The sequence below is a fragment of the Nematostella vectensis genome, chromosome 4 (genome assembly GCF_932526225.1).
Source record: "Nematostella vectensis chromosome 4, jaNemVect1.1, whole genome shotgun sequence".
Classification (NCBI taxonomy): Eukaryota; Metazoa; Cnidaria; class Anthozoa; order Actiniaria; family Edwardsiidae; genus Nematostella; species Nematostella vectensis.
The window spans coordinates 3,232,389-3,249,109 of record NC_064037.1 but is presented as its reverse complement, the minus strand read 5'-3'; the positions used below and the strand labels follow the sequence as shown (position 1 = coordinate 3,249,109).

Sequence of the window (16,721 nt, the reverse complement as noted above, 5' to 3'; positions counted from 1 at the left end):
ATTTTTTTCGGGTGTATTTATTTTTTACCAACTCTGGAATAAGAAAGAAATTATGCTTCTGCTCAACTTTTGGTGGTATAGGAAAATCAGATTTCAGAGCCTCCTTTGTCCCCCTCTCCAATAAGCACCTCTTCTTCGTGGACAAAATGTATTAAAATAAATGAGCTCCCGGCCTATTAAAATATGACACATTTTCTTAAAATGCCTTGCAAAAATGTTATTTGTTATATTTGTGCAAATGTCAAATGAATACATAAATAGATGCTGATCTAAGCAAAGTATTTTCCCTTGTTATTACTTATATTGTATCGCGAATCTAGTTTTGACAACACAAAGAGATGCGCAGATACACAAGTAAATAGTTATTATGGCACCGTGATGAAATAGCATCCACGATGTGAGGTATGGCACTGCTATACTTATATTGTATCGCGAATCTAGTTTTGACAACACAAAGAGATGCACAGATACACAAGTACATAGTTATTAGGGCACGGTGACGATATAGCATCCACGATGTGAGTACGGCACTGCAGTCACTCCCCTCCCTCCCCTCCCCTCCCTCCATCATCAAGGTCAAGGGACATCAAGAGTATAATGATGAAAGAACCATTATACTATATTGCATGGTTTGTTTGTAATCCGACCCTACGCAGACAGCACAGGCTAACCTTAGATAACATAATAACATAACGTGCGAAAATGGACAAGCAAAAACCTTCTCTCAAACCTACAAACTGGCATTTGGTACTAAGCCTTCTGAACTTTGCGATGCTAGTGGCATCTATTGTATTTGTTTCGTACACTACGCACGTATTGAACCAAGACATCATACAATTACGTATACAAATGGAGACCGCAAAGGGTCGCGAATATATCGATCCTTCTCGCGTCTTTTCGCGCGTCCCTCGCGCTGCCGTGCCAAGGCGATATAACATAAAACGCACTCCAGGGGGTTATCCGGTGGATGGAGGTGACCCGAGAAGGATCCCACAGGGAGACATGGGACAGCCACGACGCGTTTCTGTAAACTTCAGTGACGTGACGAATATCCTCCCTGTTCCACTGACAACCAAGTGCAAGCGGATAATCAAGGTATTCTATCCCGCTTTATCCTCTAAAAACTAGAGCGAGAAAGCCTCTGTAACCTCAAGCGCACCTCCTCCCCCTAAACCAGCAAATAGTGGACTGTGAGCCCCCTTCCATCCCCCCCCTGGCTACTTGCCTGGCTGCTAATTTGATGTCCGTTATATGGGGCCCCACTTTAAAATGAAAATAGCTTGTCCCTCCAGATTCAAACCAAATGGCATCGCCATTGGTATAACAATAACCAGTAAATTGAAACACCGACGTTTGCACTATCATGTGGTCTATATGTCATTTTACCGTATTGGCATTTTTGTTACTGCTTGTTATTGTTTTATTCAACAGGGACCATCTGGGATAATCTGCGTTACAGGTAGAAATATTTTGTAAAATATGAGATAACCAATAATGTAAAATACCGGACCAACTACCATCTCTTCTAAGCCCTTTCGCCATGGTGTAGGGTAGTTGTAGCCTCGTCCCTGTGCTTCTCGGCGGGCCTATCACGCTCTACATGGCTATGACGTCACTGGCCCTTTCTGCTCTGAAGCGTCCGCCATATTGGAAAGTGTGAGTGCGCGCAAAGCATCATGGAGCTGACAGAAAGGGAGTAGCCTGGGGACGAGGCTAGGGTAGTTTAGCTACCATGCAGTAAAAGACTCGTATAGCCATCTTAGAAGATCAAACATTTCACAATTATACCCAGTGAAGCTACACAATACTTGTGTCTTTTACATAAGACAATTTATGTCTGTATGTTTATTCCATTTAGTATAGTTTATATAGTACACACACGAATGGAGTGAGCATCAGTTAGTTCAAGCAGAATAAAACAAAGGGCCCAAGAGCAGTCAAACACATCCCTATGCAGATACGAAAAGACGCTTATAGCCTTTATCATTCTGTGACAGCTGACGGAAAGAATATCAGTATTGACGCTGGAGGAATCAAAACAATCAACGGATCCGTCGATCTTGGTAAGAAGTGGAGTACAAGCAATGTAAGTCAGTACTATAGTGCTTCAATTGTGTTACCTACAACCCCCCTCCCCCCCAAGAAAAAAATTGTGTAAAATCTGTAGCCCTAGTCATCTAAAACTTGCAGCTTTTCCATCGTTTCCAGGGGTTACCGTGGACAAGGGGAGCACAACTCTGATAAGTGAGTAAGGTTTCTAATAAAAGCTATAATATAAGAGATATTTGTAGCCGGGATTTACCTCGTGTGTTCCCATGGTCTCTTGGGACATGCTAGCCCATTTAGTAAATGCTTGCTCTATACAGACGGTCGTCAACTACCGCTGGCCACAAGACGCTACATCAATGCTTATGTGGATCAGAAAATGGGTAAGTCGGTCCGCAAATCGCAGTGCTTTTATGTTATTTTTCACTTCAAGTCTCTCCACTCTCAGTTGTACATACGGCCTTCGCGAATTGTTTTTACTTTTCTCCATCCCTCGCACACTCTCACTAGGTGTGAAGGACCCTCAGTCTGCATCTCGAGTCGAGTCGACTACCCTTTGTCTTGGGCGATCATGAAAAGGTCCAAAAGTGCCCATGTTCTAATATAAATTTATTTTGGCGACGCTAACCGATGCAAAAAAAAAAAAAAGACAAAAATGCATACAAACATTCTGTAAACATTTTCAGCCCTCTTCAGTCTCTAAACCGTACACTACACACTACTTGTTTGCACCTGATTTAACAGAAAGAATCTTCGAGGGCACAAAAATCACTGACGCGGCGTCAATGGAGTCTTTTATAGACAAAAAGCTCACGGAACGGCTGAAGAAAGGAGTGGGTGAGTATATGCTTTCCCCACCCCACCCACCCTTTATACACCCTACCATTAAAGCCGATGAGGGGACAAGCAGAGGCCAGCTTCATTGAAGGTATATGATTGGAAATATCCCCTCACCCTACAGATTACAACATTTTTCAGGCCTCGGTTGTTCCTGTTTTGATGGAATGGGAGGAGAATCCTTTTATCGGATAAGCCACCGGACAGGGCGAAAAAAGGCCTGAGAAATGTTGTAAAATACTCTTTCGTTTTTACAGTCGCCACCGGAAAGGCCGAAGCAGGGCGGACTCAAGTAATAGCCATCGTCGGTTCCCCGGGTCCTCGAGGTCCAAGAGGATTGAGAGGGTACCGTGGAGCTCGCGGGCATACGGGACCTAGGGGACTCCCTGGTACATCGGCTGTCATGATGAAGGACGGCCGCTGGGTGCCTGTGACTGGGGGACGCTTCGTCGGAAGCGTGGGAGGGAATGGCTTTGGGATAGGTGTTGCAGGCGCAGGCTCTGCTGAAGGGGGCGTAGATGTCTCGGGAGTAGGTACAGACACGGGTAGCGGTAAGGGAGGCGGAGCAGCCTTGCCGCAAGGGTTTGGTAAGTAAGTCTGATTACAACAGTTTTATAGTTTACTTGAAAATCTCTAGAGTTGACTTACCGTTTTTCGGAAGAACCCGATTTTACGCAGCGAATCTTGCAAAGCAACAACGATAACAATGCTATGTGTTTTGTAAATGGACTGGAATATTGTAAAAGCACGAACAAAGCGAACCAAATTTTCCAAGTCATCTCCTAGACCCCACTAAGAATAGTATATTCTGAACGAGCGGGATATCTGTGTTTTCGCTCAGGAATGCTTTCCTTTTTCATGTTTTTCCTTCCTTTTTCAGTGGCGCCAAATATCACAGTAAAACCACCACCCAAAATAACCCTTAAGGCTGGGAGCCCATTTACTTTCACTGCAAAAGCCAGCGGTTTCCCCGTCCCCGACACGTATTGGACTAAGGAGGGGTCCCGAGAGGCTATTTTTAGCAGCACCCTCGGCTTTAGCAAAGCACAGCCCGAGGACTCGGGGACCTGGGTGTTCAATGCAAAAAACGCAATGGGTTCGGCAAGGGCTGCCACGGATATCATAGTCGCAAGTAAGTTTGGCGCTCACTGGGGGGAGAAGGGGTTCGGCGAGGCATGCCACGGATATCATAGTCGCAAGTAAGTTTGGCGCTCACTGGGGGGAGAAGGGGGGAGGGGTTCGGCGAGGCATGCCACGGATATCATAGTCGCAGGTAAGATATTGGCGCTCACTGGGGGAGAAGGGGGAAGGGTTTCGGCGAGGGCTGCCACAGATATCATAGTCGCAGGTAAGATATTGACGCTCACTGGGAGAGAAGGGGGGAGGGGCCCGGCGAGGGCTGCCACGGATATCATAGTCGCAAGTAAGTTTGGCGCTCACTGGGGGAGAAGAGAGAGGAGATTGGCAATGGTTGCCATATTGATGTAATTGTCATTCTCAATTATACTGTTGCTTTGAAAGGGCTGTGTTAACAGGATTTAATCGACTCCCCTAGAGGACCTGGTTATTAAACAGATAAAAGCTGCTCCTTAATGTCAAGCTATGTACGTCGCTTTTAAGTCATAGGTCCCGGTTTCAAATCAGTTAGAGGTTAGCGCTTGGGAGTCTATAGACCACCGCGGGTTTCAAATCAGTGAGTGGCTAGCGCTTGGGAGTCTATAGACCACCGCGGGTTTCAAATCAGTAAGAGGTCAGCGCTTGGGAGTCTATAGACCACCGTGGGTTTCAAATCAGTGAGAGGTTAGCGCTTGGGAGTCTATAGACCACCGCGGGTTTCAATTAAGTGAGAGATTAGCGCTTGGGAGTCTATAGACCACCGCGGGTTCCAAATCAGTAAGAGGTTAGCGCTTGGGAGTCTATAGACAACCGCGGGTTTCAAATCAGTGAGAGGTTAGCGCTTGGGAGTCTATAGACCACCGCAGGTTTCAAATAAGTGAGAGGTTAGCGCTTGGGAGTTTTTTATGCTGTCAATAGACCACCGCGGGTAACGACACATGGATTCTTGAGTGCAACCTTATTTGAATAAATTTTAAATTTTTACACGCGATAATGGAAATTGAAATATACTCGAAATATTCTTGTTTTCCCTGAGGGGGTAGTCTATATTAAGTTTTAGTGACAGCCCTTTACATACTTGTATTTTCTTAGCGAAACCCAAGTTCATAGAGAAACCTCCGAGCAAAGTGACAGCGTTCCAGAGCACGTCCACCAAGCTGGAGTGCAAGGTTGAGGGCTACCCGGAGCCTGTGGTGACGTGGAGAAGGACTAGGGACAAGAAGTTGTCGGAGGAAAGGCACAAGGTCGTGCAGGGCGTGTTATATCTGAACGACCCCAACAAGGTAAGCAAATAGTTCAAGAGAACCAAGCACTATCTTGATGATTACAGGAGAAAGCCAACCTTTTCTCCCTAAGCCGCGTAGGCCATGATTGAGTACTGTACGCTTCAACCGAGATGACTAGATACTGTAAATGTACTGCAAACCATTTGTTCAATCTCCATGTAAGCTTACGTTCATATCTACTACATGTTTTACCCAGGAAGATGAGGGACTGTATATCTGTCGCGCGAGCAGCCCTATGGGCTCCGTCATTGCTGCAATAGACGTTACTGTGGAAAGGTTTAGTAAGTCCAATAACTACTATCCCAGATGTGTCTAGACTTCTTTCATTTTCAACGATGGAACGCGCATTATTCGAAGGCACGTGGTTTATTACGTCTGTGTCTTTTTGCTTTCTTAATTTCTCCAGGTGCTGTCAAATTCCTTAAGGTTGCCCCTGCCACACTCAAAATCAAAAACGTGAACACACCGATCATCCTAAACTGTACAGCCAAAGGCACTCCTTCACCAACGCTCACGTGGTACAAAGATGACGTTGCCTTGCCAACCAAGATCTTGAAGGATGAGGACGAGTTCACCGCTGTCTACACGATCCAACGTCCATCATCAGCTGACCAGGGCAAATATTTTTGCGCCGCAAAAACCAAGTTTCTGGAGAAGCCGATCGGATACTTCACGCAGCTAAGTACGTAATGCGCTAGAAAATAGATTACCATCATGGAATAATCTTGTTCACGATATCAAAACGAGTTTGATCTGGTTTCTCCTTGTAAGTTATAATCTCTCAATATTGTCCCCGTGATCCTCAATATATAATCTAGTTTCTTCTCGATTGATCCAGTTTCTCATCGTGCAATCTTGTTTCTCGTCGTGTAATTTTCATCGTGTAATCTATCATTGTTCAGTCTCCTCGTGTACTTTAGTTCCTTCTCGTCTTTCGTGCTCCTCCTTGCATAAAATCTAGTTTCTTTTCCTAATCCATTTTCTTCTTGTGTGCTCCTTATTTCTTCTCCTGTAATCTGGTCCCTTCTTGTTTGATCTCGTTCCTTTTTGTTTAATCCCGTTTCTCCACGTGAAACCTCATTCCTCTCCAATCTTCTACTTGTCCAGGTCTGGCAGCGTGCAAGGAACCCGAGCCTCTGTTCAATGGAATGGTCAGCGGCAACGATTATCATGTGGGCAGTGCTGTGACGTACTCGTGCAAGCCCGGATGTATGCTCTATGGCTCGGCTGTGCGCATATGTACCGAGCATGGTCAATGGAGTGGGACCCATCCCATATGTAAGTCATGGAGTGGGACCCATCCCATATGTAAGTCTTGGAGTGGGACCCATCCCATATGTAAGTCATGAAGTGGGACCCATCCCATATGTAAGTCATGAAGTGGGACCCATCCCATATGTAAGTCTTGGAGTGGGACCCATCCCATATGTAAGTCATGGAGTGGGACCCATCCAATATGTTAGTCATGGAGTGGGACCCATCCCATATGTAAGTCATGGAGTGGGACCCATCCCATATGTAAGTCATGGAGTGGGACCCATTCCATATGTAAGTCTTGGAGTGGGACCCATCCCATATGTAAGTCATGGAGTGGGACCCATTCCATATGTAAGTCTTGGAGTGGGACCCATCCCATATGTAAGTCATGGAGTGGGACTTATCCCATATGTAAGTCTTGGAGTGGGACCCATCCCATATGTAAGTCATGGAGTGGGACCCATCCCATATGTAAGCCATGGAGTGGGACTTATCCCATATGTAAGTCATGGAGTAGGACCCATCCCATATGTAAGTCATGGAGTGGGACCCATCCCATATGTAAGTCATGGAGTGGGACCCATCCCATATGTAAGTCATGGAGTGGGACCCATTCCATATGTAAGTCATGGAGTAGGACCCATCCCATATGTAAGTCATGGAGTGGGACCCATCCCATATGTAAGTCATGGAGTGGGACCCATTCCATATGTAAGTCATGGAGTAGGACCCATCCCATATGTAAGTCATGGTGTGGGACCCATCCCATATGTAAGTCTTGGAGTAGGACCCATCCCATATGTAAGTCATGAAGTGGGACCCATCCCATATGTAAGTCATGGAGTGGGACCCATCCCATATGTAAGTCATGGAGTGGGACCCATCCCATATGTAAGTCATGGAGTGGGACCCATCCAATATGTAAGTCAAGGAATAGGACCCATCCCTTATGTGAGTCATGGAGTGGGACCCATCCCATATGTAAGCCATGGAGTGGGACTCGTTTCATATGTAAGTCTAGCTCGTTGACCCATTGATTATTTGATCGGCTACCAACTTTACAGTCTACCCAAGGCGTTCTGTCTGGGTATCCACAATGGAAGGTCATTAAAGTACTATTCAGAAACACTCGAAATTCTTCTTCTTTATACAACAGCTGAACGAACATTGTAATATGATGAAGGCTGAACTACACAGGTTATGTTGTCGTTTAGCTAAAACTCTCGTGACTTCCCCAGGCTTACTTTGTTGCTAAACTAAAACTTGTGCGATTCCCGTCTAAATTCCCCAGGTTATGATGTCGGGGAGGTTGCGTATGAATGTCATCACTACAACCTCCTCCACGACGGAGATCGCCAAGTCCACAGCTCTAAGATGCTGGGCTCCTGTGACGCAAACCTCGCGGAGGGCTGGTACCGAATATCCGGGGATGCTGGCACGAAAATGCCCACGTCGTGCCAGGCCCCTGGCAGCTGTAACGCCAAATTTCCCGGCTGGCTGTACGGTCAGCACCCGCGAAAAGAAGACGGTTGTGTGATGACACACGTGTGTTTTGGGGACTATGCCAACGACTGCTGTTACCACAAGGTTCCAGCGCTTGTGCGGAATTGTGGAAAGTTTTATGTATACCGACTTAGCCCAACTGCGGGTTGTGACATCAGATATTGTACTATGGATTAAACTGAGGGAGGATTCAGAGGCGGATCTAGGGGGCGGAAACCACTCCGCCTTCCGAATGAAATTTTAGAAATAAATGGGAGCTAAAATCCAAAAATTTACCTCCCGCCATATGTTGTATAGAAGAGTCTCTAAACTGCATGATCCATCCCTGAGAATATTGCAAATGAGTTTCGATTTTTGTACCATTACACACCGGAAATACGTTATATTTTTAATAAAAAAAACATTACAATCAGTCTCTCTGGGCAACTCTTAATGTTTTTTTTTCGGGTCAGAATAGATGCACAAATAGACACTGCTTTCATCTACACAAATAGACACTGCTATCATCTAACACCTGCAGAATGCACGGTCGTAACCGGACTAAAACACCGAAGAATCGACTTTGCCTTTTTGCAAGGTTCATTTTAAAAATGGACATAAGAATCATAAGAGTAGTTTATCGGTGTAAAATGCGCAACAATCCGCTAAACAAGGGAGTAAATGAAGTGTTATAAGCGTGTGTTTCCCAAATCAGCCAAACAATAAAACACCCCTAAAGAAATATGCATAACTAAACTATGGCAGAAGTATGTGTGAGCAAGTTAGATGTTGTTGTTAGATAGCTAAGCCATAACATGCGATTGTCACTGTGAGCATCTACTGATAGTTCGGTATTGATAGTATAATAATTGGTGAGACCTTTCTCACAATAAACATCATTCATTTCCCGTCTTTCACTGGTTTATCGTGTGATCTTAGCTAGAAGCTAAGCTCTGAACTATATACAGAATTCCCATGATGCTCTTAGGGAATCACTTGGAAGGTGAGTAGGGTAGAGGAACCATTACCCAAGATTCCATGCGGCGAATCAGAGGCACTGAAAATATGAGGTAGAAATCAGTTGAACAAAGTTCTTAACAACAAGATAAATAGATAACGACAAAAATGAATGTTGGAATTATTGAGATATTGTTAATGTACCAGTGTTACCAACAAGATAAATAGATAACGACAAAATAAATGTTGGAATTATTAAGATATTGTTAATATGTACCAGTGTTACCAACAGATGAATGTTGGAATTATTAAGATATTGCTAATGTACCAGTGTTACCAACAGATGAATGTTGGAATTATAAAGATATTGTTAATATGTACCAGTGTTACCAACAGATGAATGTTGGAATTATTAAGATATTGTTAATATGTACCAGTGTTACCAACAGATGAATGTTGGAATTATAAAGATTTGTTAATATGTACCAGTGTTACCAACAGATGAATGTTGGAATTATTAAGATATTGTTAATATGTACCAGTGTTACCAACGCAGTCATCCCACCCAGGATTGTTCCAAAGGTTTTGGCGAATCTCTTTGCGCTTCACAAGATCCTTGTAAGCTGAGAACAAACACAAATATAACCTCAGTAAGGATCTAAGGGTGCCTGAATAAAGGTCATGGAAAGGTTTCACTAACCCCATATATGGTGCACCATGTACAATTCCCCAATTTGTGAAAAGAATCCGCCAACTGCCTCATCTTCCTCTTGGCGAAGTTTAATGGCACGGCCCCTGAGAACACAACAACCTAAGGTTAATGGCATGGCCCCTTAGGACACAACAACCTAAGGTCAATGGCACAGTCCCTGAGGACACAACAACCTAAGGTTAATGGCACGGCCCCTGAGGACACAACAACCTAAGGTTAATGGCACGGTCCCTGAGGACACAACAACCTAAGGTTAATGGCACGGCCCCTGAGGCAACAACAACATAAGGTTAATGGCACGGCCCCTGAGAACACAACAACCTAATGTTAATGGCATGGCCCCTTAGGACACAACAACCTAAGGTCAATGGCACGGTCCCTGAGGACACAACAACCTAAGGTTAATGGCACGGCTCCTGAGGACACAACAACCTAAGGTTAATGGCACGGCCCCTGAGGACACAACAACCTAAGGTTAATGGCATGGCCCCTGAGGACACAACAACCTAAGGTTAATGGCACGGCCCCTGAGGACACAACAACCTAAGGTTAATGGCACGGCCCCTGAGGACACAACAACCTAAGGTTAATGGCACAGCCCCTGAGGACACAACAACCTAAGGTTAATGGCACGGCCCCTGAGGACAAAACAACCTAAGGTTAATGGCACGGTCCCTGAGGACACAACAACCTAAGGTTAATGGCATGGCCCCTAAGGACACCACAACCCCTACAGTGAATGGCACAGCCCCTAAGACACAACAACCTAAGGTTAATGGCACGGCCCCTAAGACACAACAACCTAAGGTTAATGGCACGGCCCCTAAGACACAACAACCTAAGGTTAATGGCACGGCCCCTGAGAACACAACAACCTAAGGTTAATGGCACGGCCCCTAAGGACACCACAACCCCTACAGTGAATGGCACAGCCCCTAAGACACAACAACCTAAGGTTAATGGCACGGCCCCTAAGACACAACAACCTAAGGTTAATGGCACGGCCCCTAAGACACAACAACCTAAGGTTAATGGCACGGCCCCTAAGACACAACAACCTAAGGTTAATGGCACGGCCCCTAAGACACAACAACCTAAGGTTAATGGCACGGCCCCTAAGACACAACAACCTAAGGTTAATGGCACGGCCCCTGAGAACACAACAACCTAAGGTTAATGGCATGGCCCCTTAGGACACAACAACCTAAGGTTAATGGCACGGCCCCTGAGGACACAACAACCTAAGGTTAATGGCATGGCCCCTGAGGACACAACAACCTAAGGTTAATGGCACGGCCCCTGAGAACACAACAACCTAAGGTTAATGGCACGGCCCCTGAGGACACAACAACCTAAGGTTAATGGCACGGCCCCTAAGGACACAACAACCTAAGGTTAACGGCACGGTCCCTGAGGACACAACAACCTAAGGTTAATGGCACGGCCCCTAAGGACACAACAACCTAAGGTTAATGGCACGGCCCCTGAGGACACAACAACCTAAGGTTAATGGCACGGCCCCTGAGGACACAACAACCTAAGGTTAATGGCACGGCCCCTAAGGACACAAAAACCTAAGGTTAACAGCACGGTCCCTGAGGACACAACAACCTAAGGTTAATGGCACGGCCCCTAAGGACACAACAACCTAAGGTTAATGGCACGGCCCCTGAGGACACAACAACCTAAGGTTAATGGCACGGCCCCTAAGGACACAACAACCTAAGGTTAATGGCACGGCCCCTGAGAACACAACAACCTAAGGTTAATGGCACGGCCCCTGAGGACACAACAACCTAAGGTTAATGGCACGGCCGCGGAGGACATCACTTACAACCTAAGGTTAATGGCATGACTCAGTCAATATAAAAAAATTAAAGCTGCATCAAAATTAAGTCAAGGGTATGGGTGATCCTATTGGCTTGGTAGATGGATACACTTCGAGCCACATATCCCCCCATTTATTACAATAACCACGTGATTATCTGTAAAATCATAAAATGACTCACCAGTTGTTTCCCCATTCTATAAGGGTTCCAGGCTAAAAGCAAACCACAAAAAAAAATCACAATATAAAAAAGCATGCTAACAATATGCAGGGAAAAGGATTTTGCCACTGGCAAAACAAAAAAAAAAGAAGCATAATATAATTTTTAGGAAGGCAATGTATATGTACACCTAATCAAGACAGACTGGAACAGGTTGCCTCAAAGTGGTCTGTTGTTCATGTGTGAATCTGTGTAAGCAGGTTATATATACTGTATGTACCTTGAGGTGGTAAGTGCGTAGTTCATAAATGTGTGGCTCTGTGCGTGGAACAGGTTCACCCCAGAAGTGGAACTCATGGAGCAACTGGTTTTCTCTGCTGTACATCATGTGACGGCGCTCTCTTGCAAACCGCAGATATTCCTATAGCAGAGAATAGTCAGTCTTGCTATTGGTATCAAAGAGTCCTTGTATCAAAACTTAGGAAGCTTTAGTAAATACAGGGCTTCCTGGATTATGCGCTTATGCGAAAGCGCATAATTTCGCTCTGAGCGCATAATTCGAAAAAAAAAAACGAATAATGGTGCATAATTTGCAAAAAAATTGACAAAACAATTAATAAACTATGTTTTTTTCATACCTTGAGAGATACATGGACATTTTCCCAGTAAATATAGTACATTTTTGCAGCAAAAAGCCAGTGTTTTAACAGTGCTTTATTGTAAACAAGATTGAACTTCGCAAAACAACCTTTGGTTGTTACGTGCCATTATTGGAAGAAATATAACCAATCACAGCTTAGGAAAGAAAATAGCGCCTCACTTCGAATTTTTGGCGGGGAAACCTTAGGGAAATCTCTCCTTCTTGTGTTTTCACTATCAAAATGGATTCTTTTGTAACAAAGACACAAAATAATTTCAAGAAACAAACAAGAACTGAAATGTTATGTAACACCTCAAGATTGGGCAAGCCAATATCCTGGAAAGTTTCATGCTGATCATGATCTTCTATTTTGTTCAGCTTGTAATACGATGTAAAGTGGCGTAAGAACTTTGTTGCTTGTCATTTTTGTACTGATATATTTTATTTACATGATAAACATTTGACGATTGGTCAGTAAGTTGTTTTTGTTGTTCATTCCCTATTTGAAGGTTTGGGTCCCGATTCAGTTAAGTAATGCAACACAACACATAAACAATCTGTTGCATTCAGACGCTTGATTTGCAAGTTTAATTAATTCAAGTACTTAAAATTTTCGCTTACAAAGTATTGCGAAATTCGCATAATTCGTGATATTTGGGGCATAATTTTCCAAAATTTGGCGCATAATCTCATAAGAAAAAAAAATCATAATTCCAGAAGCCCTGTAAATATCATACAGGCCTTCTGAAATTTTGTGCTGTTGCAGGGCTGCAAAATGGAGGTCATGAAATCGACCTAAATCTACACTTTCCTGGTAATTTGCTTGAATGCACATTTGTAAAAACATCATCTATAAATCAGAAGAGTGGACCTACCGGATTTTCTCTGATGTACTGCTTGGCATTAACAACTGAATTATATCCCCCATGAAACTGCCACAGGTGAACTAAAATAATTTATTATTTTCAATGGCAAGTATCTCACAGGTAGATCAACCTCACATATACATGTAGCAGTAAGAAAATTTACAATGAACATTGACTTATGGAATAAGTATGATGAAAGGTTATAAAGAATTGAAATGAATTTCAATTCATTTTTCATTCACCAATCACAATCAAGATCAGACATAAAGAGAAGGATATACATACTTGCTCTGTCCAGTTGTCCAAACATGGTCGTCCAGCTTCCAACTAGTTTGCCTGGGAAGTCCGGGTCATTATGAATCCTAGGGAGGGTTTCACTCCTGGAAAACAGGACATCAAGATAATTATTTGTACCGTATTAATTTGATTTAATTGATGTAGAGTGAATCAGAGTTGCACCTTTAGCTGAATTGCGCTAAATTGACAATACTTCTCAATGTGACATATTATCCTATCTGATTATTAGGTGAATTTGTTAGCAACAAGCACGTTAACCTCCACTTGTGGTGCCATCTACCCCACCACAGAAGAGTTTAAGGCCTAGATTTCATGACCTAAATGAGCTAAATACACTGCCACTTTTGAAAGATTAAAAAAGGCTATTTAAGGCAGATCTAAATAGGTGCAAAATAAAACATGTTGTTGCATAAAGATCATCATTTCTGTTTCTGTTAACTAGTGTCACACTTACACAAGAGCTATGAAGTCCTCTATACATTCTGGTTTAATGTGCTGGACTGAAAGTAGAGTAATAATTAATTATACAGCATTTAAGTGCTTCAAACATTATTACTAGATGCTATTACTAAACAGAGGACAATGTTGTCTTACTTCCTTTATTTTTATTGCCAGGCTGTACTGAATAAAGATGCCAGGGGAGCCGTGCCGTTCCCACCCGCTCTCGATGTCCCCTCTCCCCAGTTCTTAATGACCAATAGATTAATAACAGAAGGATTATCTTAGGTTATTTGTCACAATTTTTGCAAAACTTATAATATGATCATGCATGATATACATTGCTTTGACAATAAGCCAAATCAGACACATCATCTGATGTGCAGTGTCAAAAATAGAGTCTCATTTGACTATTCTATAACTGATTGTCAAATTATATACAATGGGGGTAATAATTAGCAGATTGTTTCACTGGAAGCTTTTTAACACATATACCTATTTAAATAAAGGTTGTCAGTGCAAACAGCGAATGGCAATTGCCAAATGGCAGTTCTACCGAAAGGTGCTTATGGGTATTGATTATAAGCTCAAGCGATGTCAAAACCATAAATTAATTACATTTAATGGAAAGTTAAATGTTTTATCAGTATATGTTTCTGAATTTGGAGTAAATATTTTGGGATCCATGGGTCCTTTTGGTTGTAGAACTGTCATTTGTTAATCGTCATTCGGCATTTGAACTGACAACGTTTTTTGAAATAGGTTGATGTAGTAAGACAATACCTTCTGCTTTACTGAAATATCAAAGTAGAACAGTTTTTGTTTTACCTGGCGGGTGTCCAAAGATTTATGGCTAAAGCATTCCTTATTTATTTTCCTAGATTTTCAGCAATCTGCCCAACAGTAACGGAGCTTATTTAAGTCTATCAGACTGATAGTAAAAAAAATGAGAGCGAATAATTTATCCACCTACCATCCAGCTCGTAGAGTGTTTCTCTCTCGGTCAAAACCTTTGAATGAGCGTCCGTTGCCCTTTCCACGGAAAGAGACGGTGAACCTGTCATTCGTTTAAAAATAAAACTAGGCGGTGTTGAAGTCGCTATGGTTCTCGTAGCTTTGGCCCGGGCCGGAGAGCGAATAACAGAACGAAGGCTGGCAGTGCATAAACTCCATCTTATGCCCGCCATCTTGAAATTTCGTAACCGACCCAGAATGCATTGCGATTACAAGCCCTTACACTTCTCTCTCTCTCCCCACCCACCGACCCACGGGCACCGGGCACTAAGGTCAGACATTGAATGCATTTATTTTAGCTTAGATGGCTATCTTGTTGGACAAAGTCGTTTTAGCTAATTCCTGTTTAAGAATAAGCGAAGGCTGTGTTGCGGCCCCCAGAATAACAAATCCTTCTCTCGTTTGAAAACATCGAAGGGCGGTTTTCATTTTTTATTTGGATTATACAAACATTTTTTCCCGTTCCTGTGAACATTTATGTCATGCGATTAATATCAAGCGTCGAGTATAGCTTCTAGTTTCTAAAATACCCAATAAATTGCCTTTATCTATTTCCAACACAAATGCATACCGTAATTGGCACTAGAGCGCTTATTTCATTTTTCATTTCGGCGAGACGCTTATTCGGGGAGACGCTTATTCGGCGAGACGCTTATTCGGCGAGACGCTTATTCGGCGAGATGCTTATTCGGCGAGACGCTTATTCGGCGAGACGCTTATACGGCGAGACGCTTATACGGCGAGACGCTTATTCGGCGAGACGCTTATTCGGCGAGACGCTTATTCGTCGAGACGCTTATTCGGCGAGACGCTTATTCGGCGAGATGCTTATTCGGCGAGACGCTTATTCGGCGAGACGCTTATTCGGCGAGATGCTTATTCGGCGAGACGCTTATTCGGCGAGATGCTTATTCGGCGAGACGCTTATCCGGCGAGACGCTTATTCGGCGAGACGCTTATTCGGCGAGACGCTTATTCGTCGAGACGCTTATACGGCGAGATGCTTATTCGGCGAGGCGCTTATTCGGCGAGACGCTTATACGGCGAGATGCTTATTCGGCGAGATGCTTATTCGGCGAGACGCATATTCGGCGATATGCTTATTCGGCGAGACGCTTATACGGCGAGACGCTTATTCGGCGAGACGCTTATTCGGCGAGAAGCTCATTCGGCGAGACGCTTATACGGCGAGATGCTTATTCGGCGAGACGCTTATTCGGCGAGATGCTTATTCGGCGAGACGCTTATTCGGCGAGACGCTTATTCGGCGAGATGCTTATACGGCGAGACGCTTATTCGGCGAGACGCTTATACGGCGAGACGCTTATACGGCGAGACGCTTATTCGGCGAGACGCTTATTCGGCGAGACGCTTATTCGGCGAGATGCTTATTCGGCGAGACGCTTATTCGGCGAGATGCTTATTCGGCGAGACGCTTATACGGCGAGACGCTTATTCGGCGAGACGCTTATTCGGCGAGACGCTTATTCGGCGAGACGCTTATTCGGCGAGATGCTTATTCGGCGAGACGCTTATTCGGCGAGACGCATATTCGGCGATATGCTTATTCGGCGAGACGCTTATACGACGAGACGCTTATTCGGCGAGACGCTTATTCGGCGAGAAGCTCATTCGGCGAGAAGCTCATTCGGCGAGACGTTTATACGGCGAGATGCTTATTCGGCGAGACGCTTATTCGGCGAGATGCTTATTCGGCGAGACGCTTATTCGGCGAGACGCTTATTCGGCGAGATGCTTATACGGCGAGACGCTTATTCGGCGAGA

General features: G+C 44.1%; 2 protein-coding genes across 2 annotated transcripts; one reads left to right on the top strand and one right to left on the bottom strand.

Moving 5' to 3' along the window:
- The first annotated feature begins 317 nt into the window (after positions 1-317).
- Positions 318-8,457, top strand: LOC5507568. The gene is made up of 13 exons (XM_048726628.1): positions 318-1,095; positions 1,432-1,459; positions 1,998-2,063; positions 2,209-2,244; positions 2,367-2,429; positions 2,791-2,883; positions 3,141-3,470; positions 3,764-4,015; positions 5,092-5,282; positions 5,482-5,566; positions 5,692-5,967; positions 6,393-6,563; positions 7,834-8,457. The coding sequence occupies exons 1-13, from the start codon at positions 703-705 to the stop codon at positions 8,220-8,222; spliced, it is 2,373 nt and encodes a 790-aa protein (XP_048582585.1). The 5' UTR covers positions 318-702; the 3' UTR covers positions 8,223-8,457.
- On the bottom strand, positions 8,422-15,145 carry LOC116614807 (protein NipSnap homolog 1-like). The gene is made up of 9 exons (XM_048726629.1): positions 14,896-15,145; positions 13,939-13,984; positions 13,473-13,567; positions 13,197-13,267; positions 11,962-12,102; positions 11,703-11,734; positions 9,682-9,776; positions 9,521-9,604; positions 8,422-9,081 (listed from the first exon to the last, which is right to left on the bottom strand). The coding sequence occupies exons 1-9, from the start codon at positions 15,107-15,109 to the stop codon at positions 9,017-9,019; spliced, it is 843 nt and encodes a 280-aa protein (XP_048582586.1). The 5' UTR covers positions 15,110-15,145; the 3' UTR covers positions 8,422-9,016.
- Positions 15,146-16,721: the final 1,576 nt, after the last annotated feature.

Bases quoted from the DNA above. Each gene is read 5' to 3' on its own strand.
- LOC5507568 (XM_048726628.1), top strand. From the start codon at position 703: ATGGACAAGCAAAAACCTTCTCTCAAACCTACAAACTGGCATTTGGTA. The intron at 2,430-2,790 runs GTAAGTCGGTCC...CTGATTTAACAG, and splicing joins TTATGTGGATCAGAAAATGG to AAAGAATCTTCGAGGGCACA. The intron at 3,471-3,763 runs GTAAGTAAGTCT...TTCCTTTTTCAG, and splicing joins AGCCTTGCCGCAAGGGTTTG to TGGCGCCAAATATCACAGTA.
- LOC116614807 (XM_048726629.1), bottom strand. From the start codon at position 15,109: ATGGCGGGCATAAGATGGAGTTTATGCACTGCCAGCCTTCGTTCTGTT. The intron at 13,568-13,938 runs GTAAGTGTGACA...CCTGTTTTCCAG, and splicing joins GAGGACTTCATAGCTCTTGT to GAGTGAAACCCTCCCTAGGA. The intron at 12,103-13,196 runs GTAGGTCCACTC...TCTCTGCTATAG, and splicing joins AGTACATCAGAGAAAATCCG to GAATATCTGCGGTTTGCAAG.